At 43.1% G+C, this 18,221-nt stretch overlaps 1 protein-coding gene across 5 annotated transcripts in view; it reads left to right on the forward strand.

The window, feature by feature from the left end:
• The first annotated feature begins 15,655 nt into the window (after window positions 1-15,655).
• The window catches only part of drosha (drosha ribonuclease III), a 148,130-nt gene continuing 145,564 nt past the window's right edge, over window positions 15,656-18,221 (forward strand). For 2 of the 5 annotated variants that reach the window (XM_020507411.2, XM_031796307.1), the window contains exons 1-3: window positions 15,660-15,787; window positions 16,570-17,521; window positions 17,859-17,927. In XM_020507411.2, coding sequence (XP_020363000.2) covers window positions 16,572-17,521; window positions 17,859-17,927 — 1,019 coding nt within the window. In that variant the 5' untranslated portion in view covers window positions 15,660-15,787; window positions 16,570-16,571. Of the gene's footprint in view, window positions 15,788-15,903; window positions 15,971-16,569; window positions 17,522-17,858; window positions 17,928-18,221 lie in introns of those variants that run through there. The other 3 variants (XM_031796306.1, XM_031796304.1, XM_031796305.1) reach the window with 3 other exon arrangements.

Below are 18,221 nucleotides of genomic sequence, written 5' to 3' on the forward strand. Positions count from 1 at the left end.
CAGAGCATAAATAAAACCTCCCAGGAAAACATTCAAGGAACCACAGTAAAACATTCTCAGAACCTCCCTGCAACCTAAAAATGTACCTTCTCAGAACGTTTAAAAAATGTTTTACTGGTCAGGAAACTTAAGGCTTCATTCCCAGAGCCAATGGGAAACCAAAATCGTACGTTCCCATAACTTTCAAGAAACCAAATGTGCTAGCTGGGTGCATTTGCCCATTAAGCATCATTGTGTTTTTCTCATGTGTAGAGCTCAGCCAAAATGTTCCATATTCTGACTTTAGATGAATGCTTTATCCACTAACACCCAGCTGCTTGCTATTTTCAGTGCCTGGAATAACTGAGGATACTAAATCATGCAATAATGAATATTTGTGAATCATGACATGAATGATCACCCTCTCTCTTCCAATCCTAGTTCCTTGCAATTACTCAAGCCTGTACTTCATATGAAAGTTGAAGGGGGATGCTGGCTGGTAATGGATTTATGCTGACAAAAACACAATATGCCACAGGAAGTCATATCACATAGTAAGACTCAGCAAGAACATTGTAGTTAGGAAAACATTACTTTATATAATTTTAATATTTTTTGTCATATATATCTATATCTGGTTATATATCTGTGACAAATTTCACATAAATAAATGTGTACATGTGTGCATTATTTGCTCACCACCTGGGAAGGCTCTGGGTCTGTATTTTTTCTTTTTTTAAATATTTTATTTTACCCTTATTTTACCAGTTAAGAACACATTCTCATTTACAGCAACAGCCTGGCGAATAGTTACAGGGAGAGGAAGAGGGATGAAAGAGCCAATTTGAAGATTGGGATGATTATGTGGCCATGGTGGTATGAGGGCCAGATTTGGAATTTAGGCAGGACACCGGGGCTAACACCCCTACTCTTACGATAATTGCCATGTGATCTTTAGTGATAACAAAGAGTCAGGACACCCATTTTAATGTCCCATCCAGAAACCGGCACCCTACACAGGGCAATGTCCCCAATCACTGACCCAAGATATTTTTTTAGACCAGAGACCAGAGATTTTTTTTAGACCAGTGCCTCCTACTGGCCCTCCAACACCATTTCCAGCAGCATCTGTTCTCCCATCGAGGACCAACCTTTATTTGCCTCGGAGGCAAGGCAGCAGTGAGATGTCGGGTGGTATGCTGCTGGGTGTGGATGGTAGTGAGGATGATAACGGTGATGATAGTGATGGAGGAAGGCAGGAGGGGGAGGAGGGAGAGAGGTTGATGCCTTCCAGGATGGCCTGATGCATCTTCTCAACACGAGACACCAGCTCCTCCCGTATATATACACTGGGTGTATACAACTTTAAGAACACTTCACCTGGATTCACCTGGTCAGTCTATGTCATGGAAAAAGCAGGTGTTCTTAATGTTTAGCAGAAATGTTTATCCTTATTTGTTTAGAAACACCCCAGGAGGCTACCCCCCATGACAAGGTAAAAATCTGACGAGGTTGTCGATTAAAACAGCCTCCCGCACATTTCTGATTCAGAGTGGTTGGGTTAAATGCGGAAGACACATTACAGTTGAATGCATTCAGTTGTAAAACTGACTAGGTATCCCCTTTCCTTTCCATTCGATTTTTGGAGAGAATGTATCATGCATTCTGGCTAATCCATATGTGACTCACCACCTGGATTCGGTCTCATGTAGCAAAATTTGAAATTGGGATTTTTACATTGGTAAAAAGTATAGACTCAGAGCTACACAATGCACTGCATTTTTGAGGAACAATGGGAAAGTAATTCTGATTTGAAAGTTGATACACTTGTAAACTCACTTTTGAGAAAAGGGCCTATGAATGTTTTGGTACCTACTGGAGAGCTCTCCTTTGTCTACACCCATTCAGCATTGTTCACACCCATTTCTTTAAAGATTCACATGTGAGGTCATGTGCTAAACAGTGAGTAGTGTAGTAAAGATTAAGACTAAAAGTGGTAGTAGCCTACAATAAGGAAGAATTCCACATACTTAAGTATCAAAAGTAAATGGAATTGCTAAAATGTACTTAAATACCAAACAGACCAATTTGTAAAAATGTTTTTATTGACAGATAGCCAGGGGCACATTCCAACACTCAGACATAATTTTCAAACGAAGCATTTGTGTTTAGTGAGTCTACTAAATCAAATACATTAAGGATGACCAAGGATGTTCTCTTGATAAGTGTGTGAATTGGATAATTTTCCAACCCTGATGTCCTAGCCGTGTCTGAATCCCAGTTTAGGAAGGCCACCACAAATTCGGAAATTCTCGTCCCCAACTACAACGTTTTCCACCAAGATAGAACTGCCAAAGGGGGTGGAGTTGCAATCTACTGCAGAGACAGACTGTAGAGTTCTGTCATGCTATCCAAGTCTGCCCAAAGATTTCGAGCTTCTACTTTAAAAAATCCACCTTTCCATAAATAAGTCTCACACTGTTGCCGCTTGTTGTAGACCCCCCTCTGCCCCCAGCTGTGCCCTGGACACCATAATTTCCCCCCCATTTATCTTCAGAGATTGTACTGTACGGTGACCTAAACTGGGATATGCTTAACACCCCGGCCCTCCTACAATCTTAGCTAGATGCCCTCAATCTCACACAAATTATCATGGAACCTACCAGGTACAACCCTAAATCCGTAAACATGGGCACCCTCATAGATATTATCCCGACCAAACTGCCCTCTAAATACACCTCTGCTGTGTTCAACCAGGATCTCAGCGATCACTGCCTCATTGCCTGCATCGGTAATGGATCAGTCAAACGACCACCCATCATCACTGTCAAACGCTCCCTAAAACAATTCAGCGAGCAGGCCTTTGTAATCCTGGTATCCTGGAAGGATATTGATTTCATTCCGTCAGTAGAGGATGCATTTAAAAGTGCTTTGCTCACCATCTTAAATAGGCATGCCCCATTCAATAAAAAAAAAATAAGAACAGATATAGCCCGTGGTTCACTCCAGACCTGACCGCTCTTGACCAGCACAAAAACATCCTGTGGCGTACTGCGTTAGCATCGAACAGCCCCGCGATAAGCAACTTTTCAGGGAAGTTAGGAACCAATATACACAGGCACTTAGGAAAGCAAAGGCTAGCTTTTTCAAACTGAAATTTGCATCCTGCAGCACAAACTCCCAAAAGTTCTGTAAAGTCCATAGAGATTAAGAGCACCTCCTCCCAGCTGCCCACTGCATTGAGGCTAGGAAACACTGACGCCACTGATAAATCTAAGATAATCGAGAATTTCAATAAGCATTATTCTACGGCTGGCCATGCTTTCTACCTGGCTACCCCTACCTCGGTCAACAGCTCTGCACTCTGCACAAATCCAGATAGCTGATGTTCACATAGGTGATGTCAGGTTGAGTGTAGAAGAGTTTGGGGACAATTGAAATGTCGAAAGTAACTCAAGGTAGACTCATGATTCTTTTTTTGTGTGTCTTCCAAACAGGGAGTGGGTGCTCCACACCACACGTCTCTGGACAAGAACTGTGACTTGCTTTGCACTCCCCTAGCAAGGCACCACTGAAAGGAGTGATAACTGGGGTGGCATTAAGTGTTGAGGAGGATCAACTGAAATCGAAGATTCCCGGTGTCTGTGACGCCTACTGTTTGGTGAGACGCAGACCCGGTGGAGATTGTGGTGAAACAGAGAAGACACTGTCTGTACTGCTGAGTCTTTACCTATAAAAGTACATGGATGCGTCAGTTATCCTGCGAGAGCTTTTGTCCCTAATACATAGTTTTAGGTGCCAAGCTTATGGTCATGTTGCAGTAGTGTGTAGGAGGGAGATTCCTAGATGTGAGAAGTGCACAGGAGGGCATGAGACGAAGGAATCTGTAGTATTGGTGGAAAATGCTGTGTGTGTTAACTATAGGGGTAGGCATGTTGCTGGAGATCAGAAGTGTCCGATGAGAGAAAGGCAGGTTGAGGTTGCCAGAGTGAAAGTTGTACAGAAAGTGTCGTTTGCTAAGGCAGTGAAGAGAGTAGTGGAGGAAGATGGGTCCAGGGCGAGGGATCAAAGATAGGAATAACATATGCATCAAATCAAATCAAATCAAAATATAGTTGCCACGTGCGCCAAATACAACAGGTGTAGAACTTACAGTGAAATGCTTACCTACAGGCTCTAAACAAAAGTTCAAAAAAGGTATTAGGTGAACAATAGGTAAGTAAAGAAATAAAAACAACAGCAAAAAGACAATGAAAATAACAGTAGCGAGGCTATATACAATAGCAGGGCTATAACAGTAGCGAGGCTACATACAGGCACCGGTTAGACGGGCCAATTGAGATAGTATGTACATGAATGTATAGTTATAACTTCTTATGGCTGGGGGCAGTATTGAGTAGCTTGGATGAATAAGGTGCCCAGAGTAAACTGCCTGCTACTCAGGCCCAGAAGATACTATATGCATATTATTAGTAGATTTGGATAGAAAACACTCTGAAGTTTCTAGAACTGTTTGAATGATGTCTGTGAGTACAACATAACTCGTATGGCAGGCAAGAACCTGAGAAAGAAATCCAACCAGGAAGTGGGAGTTCTGAGGTTTGTAGATTTTCAAGTAATTGCCTATCCAAGATAAAGTGTAAATTTGGTCCGATTGCACTTCCTAATGCTTCCACTAGATGTCAACAGTCTTTAGAACCTTGTTTCAGGCTTCTACTGTGAAGGGGAACGAATAAGAGCTGTTTGGCTAAGGGGTCTGGCAGAATGCCATGAGCTAAGTCATGCGCGCGGCCGTGAGAGCGAGCTGCGTTCCCTTTCATTTCTAAAGACAAAGGAATTGTCCGGTTGGAATATTATTGAAGATTTATGATAAAAACATCCTAAAGATTGATTCTATACATTGTTTGACATGTATCTACGAACTGTAATGGAACTGTTTTGACTTCTCGTCTGGACTAAGTGACTGCACCTTGTGAATTTGGATATGTGAACTAAACGTGAGAACAAAAAGGAGGTATTTGGACATAAATTATGGACTTTATCGAAGAAAACAAACATTTATTGTGGAACTGTGATTCCTGGGAGTGCATTCCGCTGAAGATCATCAAAGGTAAGTGAATATTTATAATGCTATTTCTGGCTTGTTTTGGTGGCTTAGCGCTGTACTCAGATTATTCCATGGTGTGCTTTCTCTGTAAAGCTTTTTTGAAATCAGACACAGCGGTTGCATTAAGGAGAAGTATATCTTTAATTCCATGCATAACACTTGTATTTTCACCAACATTTATGATGAGTATTTCTGTAAATTGACGTGGCTCTCTGCAAAATCACCGGATGTTTTAGAAGCAAAACATTACTGAACATAATGTGCCAATGTAAACTGAGATTTTTGGATATAAATATGAACTTTATCGAACAAAACATACATGTATTGTGTAACATGAAGTCCTATGAGTTCCATATAATTAAAATCATCAAAAGTTAGTGATTCATTTTATCTCTATTTCTGTTTTTGTGACTCCTCTCTTTGGCTGGAAAAATGGCTGTGTTTTTGTGACTAGGCACTGACCTAACAAAATCGCATGGTATGCTTTCGTCATAAAGCCTTTTTGAAATCGTACACTGTGGTGGGATTAACAACAAGTTTATCTTTAAAATGGTATGTAATACTTGTATGTTTGAGGAATTTTAATTATGAGATTTCTGTTGTTTGAATTTGGCGCCCTGCACTTTCACTGGCTGTTGTCAAATCGATCCCGTTAATGGGATTTCAGCCGTAAGAAGTTTTAAAGTGACTATGCATATATGATAAACAGAGAGTAGCAGCAGCATAAAAAATGGGTTGGGGGGCACACAATGCAAATAGTCCAAGTAGCCATTTGATTACCTGTTCAGGAATCTGGTTGGCTTAGCGTTCATAGCTGTACCGCAGAAATGGAACATAAATCACAGAAAATAGACGTTGTGGTGGCAGCTGCAGAGAAGTACTTGATTTTTCTGCAAATGAGTTACAAGGTGTGTTGAACGATAGTGACCTGTACTCCCAGGCTGCCGGCAGGGTGTAGGATCAGATAGGGTCAAGTAGTGGAATAGTGGTTAGGTTTTAATGGGTGTAGGGTTAGTTGGTATGGCGCATTTTCCCTGTCTGTTTTCCCCCTTCCCTTTTTGTGTCACAAAGTGTAATGAATTCACTTCACACTCAAGAATAGTAGACGTAAACACAGAGCTAGATAAGAGAAATATATGACTAGGGAGACTGGTCTCACACTTCAGTACAGTAGGTAGAGGTGTAAGCACCTTTCAGTTAGTTGCGATCTGCAACTACACATTTTAAGAAGAGAAGATTGGTCACAGAGGATCCTTTATGTTGACCAGATACTCAAGTGTACCATTCTATCCAATGAGAGGGCAGATATGCGTGTGAACAACAGGCAAAACTCAGCTTCGTGTTTTTTCTCAAAGTTGCCATATCCTACTTATATCGGTACAACCTAAGCCTTACAAAACTTATATTTGATCAAATAAGACACTCGTAGCAAATAAGCCATTCAATGTTTTGCTGGCCAAATTCGACACTCTCTCATTGAACTCCATACAAAAACTCCTCACTTGGTTTGCGAAAAAATGCCACCTGCTGGAGAATCCAGCTTTTGGGCACATTTATCCCTCTAGCTTACGCCATGGCTGAAAGGGATCCAGTTTTTGTCAAATTAATGTCAGCTTTGACTTTTCGTAGCAGATTGGGAGGATTAACGTAGCAGGTTAGGAGAATTAGGTTAAGGTTAGAGAAAGGGTTATGGTTAACTAAAATGCAAAAAATATATACTTTGGTGTTAATTTGAGCTGGATTCTTTCTAGACAGGCTATATGGACACGCCAGACGTGAGACTTTGGAGAGTGTTCAGAGTCATTCACTTTTTATTGGAGAAAATTATTTAAAAATATATATATGTAGCTAGACGTTAATGCCCTACTTGTACATTTTCTTTGGAAATCACTACAATAAATGTGCTTTAGCTGTCAGTCTGATATCGGCTACATTATCTTGCTACTTCCCTCTCCTTAATGTGGCAAGCGGGTTGCGAAGCACACTGTGCCCTGTGTTGCTACAAGTTATTTCTCTTGTCTGCTGCTATCCTACTAAAAATAAAAGTCTGTCCTTTGGTCTGATGAGTCCAAATTTGAGATTTTTGGTTCCAACTGCCGTGGCTTTGTGAGACGCAGAGTAGGTGAACAGATGGTCTCCGCATATGTGGTTCACACCGTGAAGCATGGAGGAGGAGGTGTGATGGTGTGGGGTTGCTTTGCTGGTGACACTGTCAGTGATTTATTTAGAATTCAAGGCACACTTAACCAGCATGGCTACCACAGCATTCTGCAGCGATACGCCATCCCATCTGGTTTGTGCTTAGTGGGACTATCATTTGTTTTTCAACAGGACAATGACCCAACACACCTCCAGGCTGTGAAAGGATAATTTGACCAAGAAGGCAACTGATGGAGTGCTGCATCAGATGACCTGGTCTCCACAATCATCCGACCTCAACCCAATTGAGATGGTTTAGGATGAGTTGGATCGCAGAGTGAAGGAAAAGCAGCCAACAAGTGCTCAGCATATGTGGGAACTCCTTAAAGACTGCATGATTCCATGTGTGTTATTTCATAGTTTGATATCTTCACTATTATTCTAATGTAGAAAATATCAAAAATAAAGAAAAACCCTTGAATGAGTTTGTGTGTACAAACTTTTGACTGGTACTGTACATGGGGCACCAGTACCGAATTGATGTGCATGGGGTACGAGGTAATTGAGGTAGATATGTACATATAGGTAGGGATAACGGGATAGATAATAACAAGTAACAGCAGCGTATGGGGTTGAGTGAAAAGAGGATCAATGCAGATATTACGGGTAGCTATTGGTTAACTATTTAACTAACTATTTAGCAGTGTTATAACTTCGGGGTAGAAGCTGTTCAGGGTCCTGTTGTTTCCAGACTTGGTGCATCGGTTCCGCTTGCCGTGCGGCAGCAGAGAGAACAGTCTTTGATTTGGGTGTGTGGAGACTTTGACTATTTTTTTGGCCTTCCTCTGACACATCCTGATATAGAGGTCCTGGATGGCAGGAATCTCAGCCCCAGTGACGTAATGCTCTGTACACACCAACCTCTGTAGTGCCTTGCCGTCGGAAGGCAAGCAATTGCCATACCAAGCGGTGATGCAGCCAGGCAAGATGCTCTCAATAGTGCAGCTGTCAAACTTTTTGAGGATCTGAGGGCCCATCCCAAATCTTTTCAGCCTCTTGAGGGGGAAGAGGCGTGCTCTCTTCATGACTGTATTGTTGTCTGACGAACATGATGCATTAGTTCCTTAGTGGTGTGGACACAGAGGAACTTGAAGCTCACGACCTGCTCCACAAAAGCCCCATTGATGTGGACGGGGGCGTGCTCGGGCCTCCATTTAGTCCACGATCAGCTCCTTTGTCTTTCTGACATTGAGGGAGAGGTTGTTGTCCTGGCACCACACTGCCAGGTCTCTGACCTCCTCCCTGTAGGCTGTCTCATCATTGTCGGTGATCAGGCCTACCACCGTCGTGTTGTCAGCAAACTTAATGATAATGTTGGAGTCGTGCGCGGCCACGCAGTCGTGGGTGAACTGGTACTAGAGGAGGGGACTAAGCACGTACCCCTGAGGGGCCGCCGTGTTGAGGGTCAGCATGGCGAATGTGTCGTTGCCTACCATCACCAACTTGGGGTGGCCCGTCAGGAAGTCCAGGATCCAGTTGCAGAGGAAGGTGTTTAATCCCAGGGTCCTTAGTGTAGTGATGAGCTTGGAGGGCACAATGGTATTGAACATTGAGCTGTAGTCACAGCATTCTCTTGTAGGTGTTCCTTTTGTCCAGGTGGGAAAGGGCAGTGTGGACTGCAGTAGAGATTGGGTCATATGTGGATCTGTTGGGGCGGTATGCGAATTGGAGTGGTTGCAGGGGTCTGGGATGATGGCTACAGATGTGAATGCTACGGGGCTATAATCATTTAGACAGGTTACCTTGGCGTTCTTGGGCACAGGGACTATGATGGTCTGCTTGAAACATGTAGTTATTACAGACTGGGTCAGGGAGAGGTTGAAAATGTCAGTGAAGACACTTGTCAGCTGGTCAGCGCATGCTCTGAGTACGTGTCCTGGTAATCAGTCTAGCCCTGCAGCCTTGTGAATGTTAACCTGTTTAAAGGTCTTGCTCACATCGGCTACGGAGAGCGTGATCACACAGTCATCTGGAACAGCTTGTGCTCTCATGCTTAGTTCAGTGTTGCTAGCCTCGAAGCACACATCGAAGGTATTTAGCTCGTCTGGTAGGCTCATGTCACTGGACACATCGTGCGGCTTTGTTTCCCTTTGTAATCCATGAAAGTTTGTAATAGGAGGATTCGATCTTGGTCCTATTGTTACGGCCGTCGAATGAAGAGGACCAAAGCGCAGCATGGTGAGCGTACATATTCCCTTTATTCGAAATGATGCAGACAATAACAATAAACAATACAAAACAACCGTGAAGCTTAATGTCACACCCTGACCTTATTATTCTTTGTTTTCCTTGATATTTTGGTTAGCTCAGGGTGTGACATGGGTGATGTATGTGTTTTTGTCTTGTCTATGTGTTTTGTATGTTTATGGGGCTGTCACCTTTCTAGGTAAATTGTATGTCTATGGTTGCCTAGATTGGTTCTCAATTAGAGGCAGCTGTCTATCGTTGTCTCTGATTGGGAATCATATTTAGGCAGCCATATTCTGTGGGTACTTTGTGGGTGATTATCTATGTCAATGTTAGTTGCTTGTGTCAGCACAGTTTTCTTATTATAGCTTCAAGGTCGTTATTTGTTTATTGTTTTGGTTCAGTTTACTTCATGTTCTTTCTTCAATATAGAAGAATGTATACTAACCACGCTGCGTTTTGGTCCTCACCTTCTACTCCATACGACGATCGTGACACTTAAGGGCTATGTGCCACAAACAAAGTTAAATTCCCACAAAGAAAGGAGGGAGAATGGCTACCTAAGTATGGTTCCCAATCAGAGAAAACGAAAGACAGCTGTCCCTGATTGAGAACCATACCCTGCCAAAACATAGAAGTACAACATCATAGAAAATAAAACATAGAATGCCCACCCCACATCACACCCTGACCTAACCAAATAGAGAAATAAATAGCTCTCTAAGGTCAGGGCGTGATAGTAGTACCCCCCCCCCCCCAAAGGTGCAGACTCCGGCCGCAAAACCTGAATCTATAGGGGAGGGTCCGGGTGGGCATCTATCCACGGTGGCGGCTCTGGTGCGGGAATTAGACCCCGCTCCACCTCTGGCTCACCCCGTTTCGGTGGTGTCTCTGATGTGGGCACCCTCGTGTGCAGAGCCGGCGCAGGATATCCTGGGCCGAAGAGACGCACTGGAGACCAGGCGCTCTGAGCCGGCACCATCCGTCCTGGCTGGATGCTCAACCTAGCCCGGCAGATGCGGGGAGCTGGGATGTAGCGCACTGGGCTGTGAAAGCGCACTGGAGACACCGTGCGCTCCACCGCATAAGTGCTCCCCGTGTGCTCCCCGTGTGCTCCCCCCCAATTTTTGGGGGTGGGCTGCCTCTCGTGCCTGCTTCGCTGACGTGCCTCCTCATATCGCCGCCGCTCCTCCTTCACTGCCGGTATCTCCTCCTTTGGACTGCGATACTCCCCAGCCTGCCTCCGTCCATGATCTCCTCCCATGTCCAGGAGTCCTCTTTACCACGCTGCTTGGTCCTTTGGTGGTGGGAAGTTCTGTCACGGCCGTCGAATGAAGAGGACCAAAGCACAGCTTTGTGAGCGTACATATTCCCTTTATTATAAATGACGCCGACAAAAACAATAAACAATACAAAACAACCCGTGAAGCTTAAGGTGCTATGTGCCACAAACAAAGTTAACTTCCCACAAAGAAAGGAGGGAAAAGGGCTACCTAAGTATGCTTCCCAATCAGAGACAACAATAGACAGCTGTCCCTGATTGAGAACCATACCCAGCCAAAACCTAGAAAAACAAAACATAGAATGCCCACCCTACATCACACCCTAACCTAACCAAATAGAGAAATAAATAGCTCTCTAAGGTCAGGGCGTGACACCTGTATTGATGCTTTGCCTGTTTGATGGTTCGTTGGAGGATGTGGCTGTATTTATTATAAGCATCCGGATTAGTGTCCTGCTCCTTGAAAGCAGAAGCTCTAGCCTTTAGCTCAGTGCGGATATTGCCAGTAATCTATGGCTTCTGGTTGAGATATGTAGGTACTGTGCTGGACAACATCATCGATGCACTTATTAATGAAGTGATGTGGTAAACTCCTCAATGCCATCGGATGAATCCCGGAACATATTCCAGTCAGTAATTGCTAAACAGTCCTGTAGCGTAAACCTGCAGATAAAATAGGATTCTAGGCTAACCTGAGCTGGCTCTCTGTTCCAAGATCGTCAGGGACAGTCGGGATGGAGGGGAAGTGGCTGTGATGACACTTGTGGAACGGTGGGTAGGCTTTTCATGCGGACCTAGGTGGAGCGTAGCAGCATCATCGCAGACGAGCTTGGCGGTGGCCTCCGAGGTTTCATTTCTCATTTGGCAGATTAGCTAGTTAGCGCTAAATAGGCTAATAACACTAACGCCTTTTACAGCTAACGAAGAAGCTCACTAAACAATGTAGAGGTGGGGCATGAGGCAGAGTTGAGTAAAGCATCTTCACCTGTAAACTTGACTCTGTCCTTATCAATCAAAATAAAAAATTACAGGCGGCGTAACTAGTTATTTACGTAGCCTACCACAGATGTGCAGCGTTTTCCTAACTGAGTCATACCTAACTGCCTAGTTGCTTTCCATAGCCCCCTACACACAAACACACACACACTCCGCCGCATGCTCTGTCCATGGTGCTGATACAGCACAGTCGAGTTGGGTGATTCTGCAACTATGGGCACTTCTATGACCTTGGGGTAAATTTTGGGGATTTTATTTAAAAATATATTTATTCTTTAAATGTTAAGTTCACACTGCAATCATCCCAGATTTTTTTTTTTTTACACCTCTCTCAAGTATTTTAGCTAATTTTCAGATGCATTTTATACCTCAATTTCATTGTTTTTCCCTTGTCCCTGACCGAGATTTGGAGCTTCTACTATGTTTTTCAATGAGAGAACATGAATAATTACACATTATATAGTGTTATCTACTAGAGAAATAGTCAATTAAATCAAATCTATATCAATATTCATTGTGAGCATGACCTTTATATTGTTTTAACACAAAATATACCTGTCCTTTGGTGGTGGTGTCATTTCCACCACTGAGGGCAAATTCCTCATTAATAAAGTTTTTTTTTCAAGAGAATGTTCACTTAGTTACCATGGAAACATATTGGTGTGACACTGAAGCACATGGCTGCAGCGGACTGTTGTTCCAGATGTGATGTCCAGAAGTTGAAGAATCTAGGTAAATATTGCTTGTGTAGAGAATATTTGTCAGTCAATTCCAAACAAGGTATGTCTTTAATTTGTGGTAGAATTTTGAAGAAATGTGTATATTTTATGTATTTAGTGTAAACTATATGCTAGCTGTTATACTAGCCAAAGCATGCTATACAGCCTGTAATTTTTCTCCAAAAACTGTAGAAGTGTCATTTCCATCAAAGACATGTTTATCACAAACTTAACTGTGGTGGAAATGACAGAACGTGTTGAAAATGACAAAAACTCATTATGTTATTAGTTTTTACATTAGGCTTATTTAATTTGGTTTTAAATTAATTGAATCTAGAAAATGCTCCAAGATGAGCACAAGTTGAAAACTTATGTAGTATTTCTTTGTTTTTAGAAGTGCCATATAAAACAGCACAGTATCGTAGGGAAATCTATCTCCGAGCTTAACAAAGCTAGAACAAAAAAAAGCAAGAGAAGGCAATGGAAATGCAACCAAGACCGACTTTAAAGAGAACAGTTGCAATGGAGACCTACCTATCAGGCAACACGCCACCTCAGTCACCAGATGACTTGCAGCCAGAACACGAGGCCCACATACCTGCCCCTAACTTACCTGCCTCTAACGCATGCCCTGAACAATTTTCTCATCATTTGCAAAAAGAATGAGAAGTCAAATACCTGCTGGAAGAAAAGAAGTTGGAAGAGGTGCGCTCAAAAACAGAGATCTTTGCATGACAAATGTCAAACTTGATAAAGCTTTACAGAAAGAGAGACAATATTCCCCAAAGACAAAGACAAAACAGCAAGTGAAAGGAACTCAGAAGAACTTGAGAAGGATTTTATTATTTTAAAATGCCATCATTGTAGAACTAAAGCAAAAGTATTTAAAAAAATGTGCAGTGGCATGGACAAACAAGTGGCTTCAAAATGCTCAGCCTCTGAGCATTTATGGCCTGTTCAAAGAGAATTTAGATTTTCAACAAAAGGCAACGAGGGCAAATGAGAACAAGGCAACAATTCTTCAATACGAGGAACAAGAAAAAAAAGCAGAAGTGCTTCTTGAATGGCACAATTCAGAACCTTTTATCAGAAGTTTAAGAGGGAATATTCAGAGATTAAAATGTTATACTATGAATTCTGCAAAATACTTCCTTTTTGGGTTGTCAAGCCAACCTCCAGTTCATGGCAGACAAACTACAGTATCACAAAGTGATCAGCTGCAACCACATTGACAAACTTATCGAGTCTGTGCTGTGAGAACCTGAAGAGAGAGTGCATGTATAGAGAGTGCTCCCTTTGCCAAGCCAAAGAGCTTAAACACCTGTCTTTGATGCTGGTGGTTTGAGTGGAAAAACAAAGCTGAAGAGAGAGAACAAAAACAAAGCGGGAAACATGGAGAAGTTGTTACGGCTTCTATGAATGGTGGGTGGAGGAGTCAAGCGCAGAGAGCAGGTTAGTTCCGTACGTGGATCTTTATTCCAATGACAGCGAAAAACGGACATGCAAACCACAAGGGCGCATGAAACAACCCGTCCAAACAAACAGGACTAAAACTGTCTGGAAAAATAGAGATCACAAAATCAACCAACATTATCAAACAGAGAACAAGCCCGCAGGCCTAGTGCCCTTAAATAGCCTACAAACTAAGCTAAACTCAAAACAGGTGTAACCAATTAGACCAAACTAACAGAAACAAAAGGAAAGGGAATCGATGGCAGCTAGTAGGCCTGCGACGACGACCGCCGGGCGCCGCCCGAACAGGAAGAGTCACCATCTTCGGCGGGATTCGACAGAAGTTCACTACTTTTGACAGTAAAACAAAAGTTGTGGGCACACTGCAGATTCTACTGGAGAACTTTTCCAAAGGATTGAAAGAAAAGTTGGCGATACACGTGTACAACATTCAACACCAATACTCCAAACTGAGAGAATTAAAAGAGAATCTGCAGAAAGAGGAGTTCCTCGTGCATATTGACTTTTCAGAGAACTACCTGTGTAAATACACCAGTGAAATCCAGGCAGTTCACTTTGGTGATTCTCACAAGCAGGTGACCCTCCACACCTGTGTTGGATATACCACAAATGATACAGTTTCATTTTGCTCACTGAGCTCTTCTATGCGGATGATCCCTCTGCAATCTGGGCCCATCTCTCAAAAACACTGGTCTACTTCCTTGAGCTCTGCCCATCGGCTACTTTTGGAATATTACTTTGTCTTATATTAATTCAACGTTTTGCAATTGTTGTTGTTCAAAATGTTTGCAATAAAGTATTGTTTTCATACGTTTTTTTTTTACATAGATGTCATTTCCACCACACCTTGTCATTTCCACCACAACCATATTTTTGAGGTAAATTAATATTTTATGTATAATTTACATTGATTGATTTGCTTTAGATAGGGAAATCATATGGTTGTTATCTTAATCTCACATAAAGGTTAAATAAATGTTTTCAGCTGTCCCAAAGTCAAGTTTATACATTCAGGCGTCATTTTGAATTATTAATATTAATATTAGGGAAATCTTCAAAATCACTTAAAATAATATTCAATACAAGTTAATGTACAAATGTATAAGAAATGTGTTATAAATTATTTGTATATTTCATTTACAACTAAAATGTAATGACGTAATGACGTGAAGGAAATTACATTTGTCTATTGCTGTCTGAGAAAAATATTTAAATTCCTGATTAGTACGATCATAGCCATTATCAGATACTGTTTCTAGACAAATCAAAGACAATTATAACACTGCTAAAATTGTGTTTCAATACGTTTTCATTTCTGAAAGCTTGCAGGGCCAAAGTGCTTGAATTTGCAGAATCACCTAGATACAGATTTCGCGTCAACCAGTCACTCAATCATTGTAACTTTTTTTTTAAATATAAGAACATAATTTCTGCCCATGCTGCTGGGCAGAAGGGCTCGTCAGGATGACTGTCACTCGAGTCTCAGCTCCGCGACATTTGTCTTCAATTTGGGCACCAGGGGTGTCCTTGCTCATGGCTAGAAGGGGTACAGCTTTTGTAAAATAAAAGTCAGATTTGTCTTTTCGTAGCATAATAAGACAATTTGCGCAGCCAGTTGGGAGAATTAACGTAGAAGGTTAGGATAATTAGGTTAAGGTTATGGAAAGGGTTAGGTAAAATCCCAAATTTCAATTTTGACGTTTATTTGACAAAAGCTCGATCCATTCTAGCCATGACCTGTGTGCCTTGGGTCATGCGTGTCCATCTTCTTTAGCATTCCGACTGGAAACACAGATGCTTGCACGCACAGTAAAACCTTTCAGCAAAACCCATTCAACCAACAAGGTATTTTCAACAAGTGCATGAATAGAAGTCATGTTTATGTGTAATTTATTAAAAAAAACTCTATTTATCTCCCTTGACTAGCTAAAGGTTATATGTTTCAAGAGCACTCCATGCCATTCAGTTATTGATGCGCTTCAGTTTGATATCAGGCTCCGTGTAGCTAGTAAGCTATCAAATCTGAAGGTAATGTTAGATAACGTAGCTAGCTTCTCTTGAAGGCTTTCATTGGATTCAGCTAGTTAATTAGCAAACGTTAGCTAGTTTGTTTGTTTATGTTTAATACATACAGCTAGCTAGCTAGCCTCCCATTTAGCTATTGTCATTATGACTGGCTAATTTGTGTGCGCTGTAAACTTAGCTAGCTAACTAGCTATCCATCCTCTTTGCTTAGTTGTATAACTAGTTAGCTGTTAGCTTGCCATCGTTTGTTGTTCAACTGTAGCCGAAAGGACATGCTAGCTAACTTCTTAAACAAGCTACGTTACTCGCCGTTTACTGTAGCAAGCTAGCTACTTTGTAGCTAACGTTCGCCACAGTACAATGGTGTCAGTACAGGCTGACTTGATTGCTAATTCATTACATACTTGGTGGTTTATGTCCACAGATAATCGAGTGTTGATTCAGATGGTCTGTGCTGTGTAATCATGCTGTGCATGGTGACACTTAACTTTGGTCCAAGGTGTTAGTGTGGCTTGCTGAAGCACACTAACATCCTGGACCATAGCTGGTGGCACTGTGCACATTGGCGATTATTTAAATATGTTGTTCCTGTTGTCCTGTAGGTATGTCCTTCCATCAGGGTCGAGGAGGTGGAGGCTGCCCCAGAGGAAGAGCCCCCCCAGGTCAACACGGCTCCCACCAAAACTACCGGCCCACCAACCTAGGACCCCCACCCCCCCAGCCGCCAATGTCCCCCTACCACTACGACTCCCAGGCCCAGCACAGCTCCTCTCACAGCTATGGTGGCCAAGGAAACAGTGGTGGGGGTGGTTACATCACTGCACACTCAGACTACATGTCATACCCCCCTCCAGTGCCCACTCAGGGGGGTATGACGGCCAGTCCTCTCAGCCAGTGCCCCGTACGCCCCCCCTTCCCCAACCCCAACACCCAGAGCCACCCCAACTTCCCCCCTCCTCCTCTCGCCGGCAACACCTCTGGAAGCTCCATATCTGGGTCTCCAGCGTCAGCTCAGAGTGCTTACCACTACATGATGCCCTCCGTACCCCCTCCACCCTTCCCTCACCCCCCCGGCATGCCTCCTACCATGCCTCCACAGTCCATGAGCTACCATCAACCCCCCTACTCCATGAACTACTCCCATCCTCCATTCCCTCCTCTGCCAAACTTTAGCCCAGGGAACTACGGCTCCCACCAGGGTCCCAGCTCCTTCAAGCCAGACCATGGGGGCTTCAGGCACAGTCCTCATGGAGGAGGAGGGCAGCAGTATAAGGCTGAGAAGCAACAGCAAATGGACGACAGGAGTCAGAGGTCGCCGGAGAGAGGCAGAGGGGGTCGCCATGACGACCACAGGCAGCAGAAGGGTGGCTATGCTTACGGCAGTCGTGGTGGTGGTGGCGACAGACACAAGATGGACTTCCCCATGAACCAGAGAGGGAAGGACCGAGGCAGGAGTCCGGACAGACGCAGGCCGGAGGGAGGGAGACATCGGTCAGAGTACGAACAGCGTGGGAGGACTCCTCCTACCCGTCACCGGAGTCGAGAACGCAGCAGGTATGTGTTGGTCCCATGCCCAACGTATAATGTCCTCATTTACATTTTGGTCATTTAGCACAGGGTTTCTCAAACACGGTCCTGGGGCCCCCCTGGGTGCATGTTTTGGTTTTTGATTTCAGCTGTGTAGTTCTAGGACAAAAACCAAAATGTGCATGGGTGGCTGGTTGGGAAACCCTGATTTAGCAGACACTCGTGTTCAGTGGACGCATGTTATGCGTTACCGTGTTTGCTTTAATGCAATGCTTTCAATACCAGATCTGGATCTGTATGTTGTACATTCTAAGGGAAGTGTGTGTGTGTGTCTGTCTGTGTGTGCGGGTATGTGTATTCTCAGGGAGAGGCATCGCCACAGAGACAGTCGGAGGTCTCAGTCACCTGACCGACACAGGAAGCGACCTAGAAGGTAATGGATGCTCACGTTGACTTAATAAATAAAAAAAAATATATATATTTAATTTTACCTTTAATCTGTGTCTGCTTGCATGTAAATACACCTAGGGCTATATTCAATATGTATTGCTGAAGCGTTACGGATTGCACAATATACATTTTATGATAATTCTGGATTGAGCATACATATGCATCAACAAATACAACTTTAAAGATTGAATGCAGTCTCCGCAAACGTGGCAACATAGCCTTTAAATTTTAATCATGCTGTAACGCTGTACTTTCATGATACGGATTGAATAGATCC

Source organism: Oncorhynchus kisutch, linkage group LG18 (genome assembly GCF_002021735.2).
Source record: "Oncorhynchus kisutch isolate 150728-3 linkage group LG18, Okis_V2, whole genome shotgun sequence".
Taxonomy (NCBI): Eukaryota; Metazoa; Chordata; class Actinopteri; order Salmoniformes; family Salmonidae; genus Oncorhynchus; species Oncorhynchus kisutch.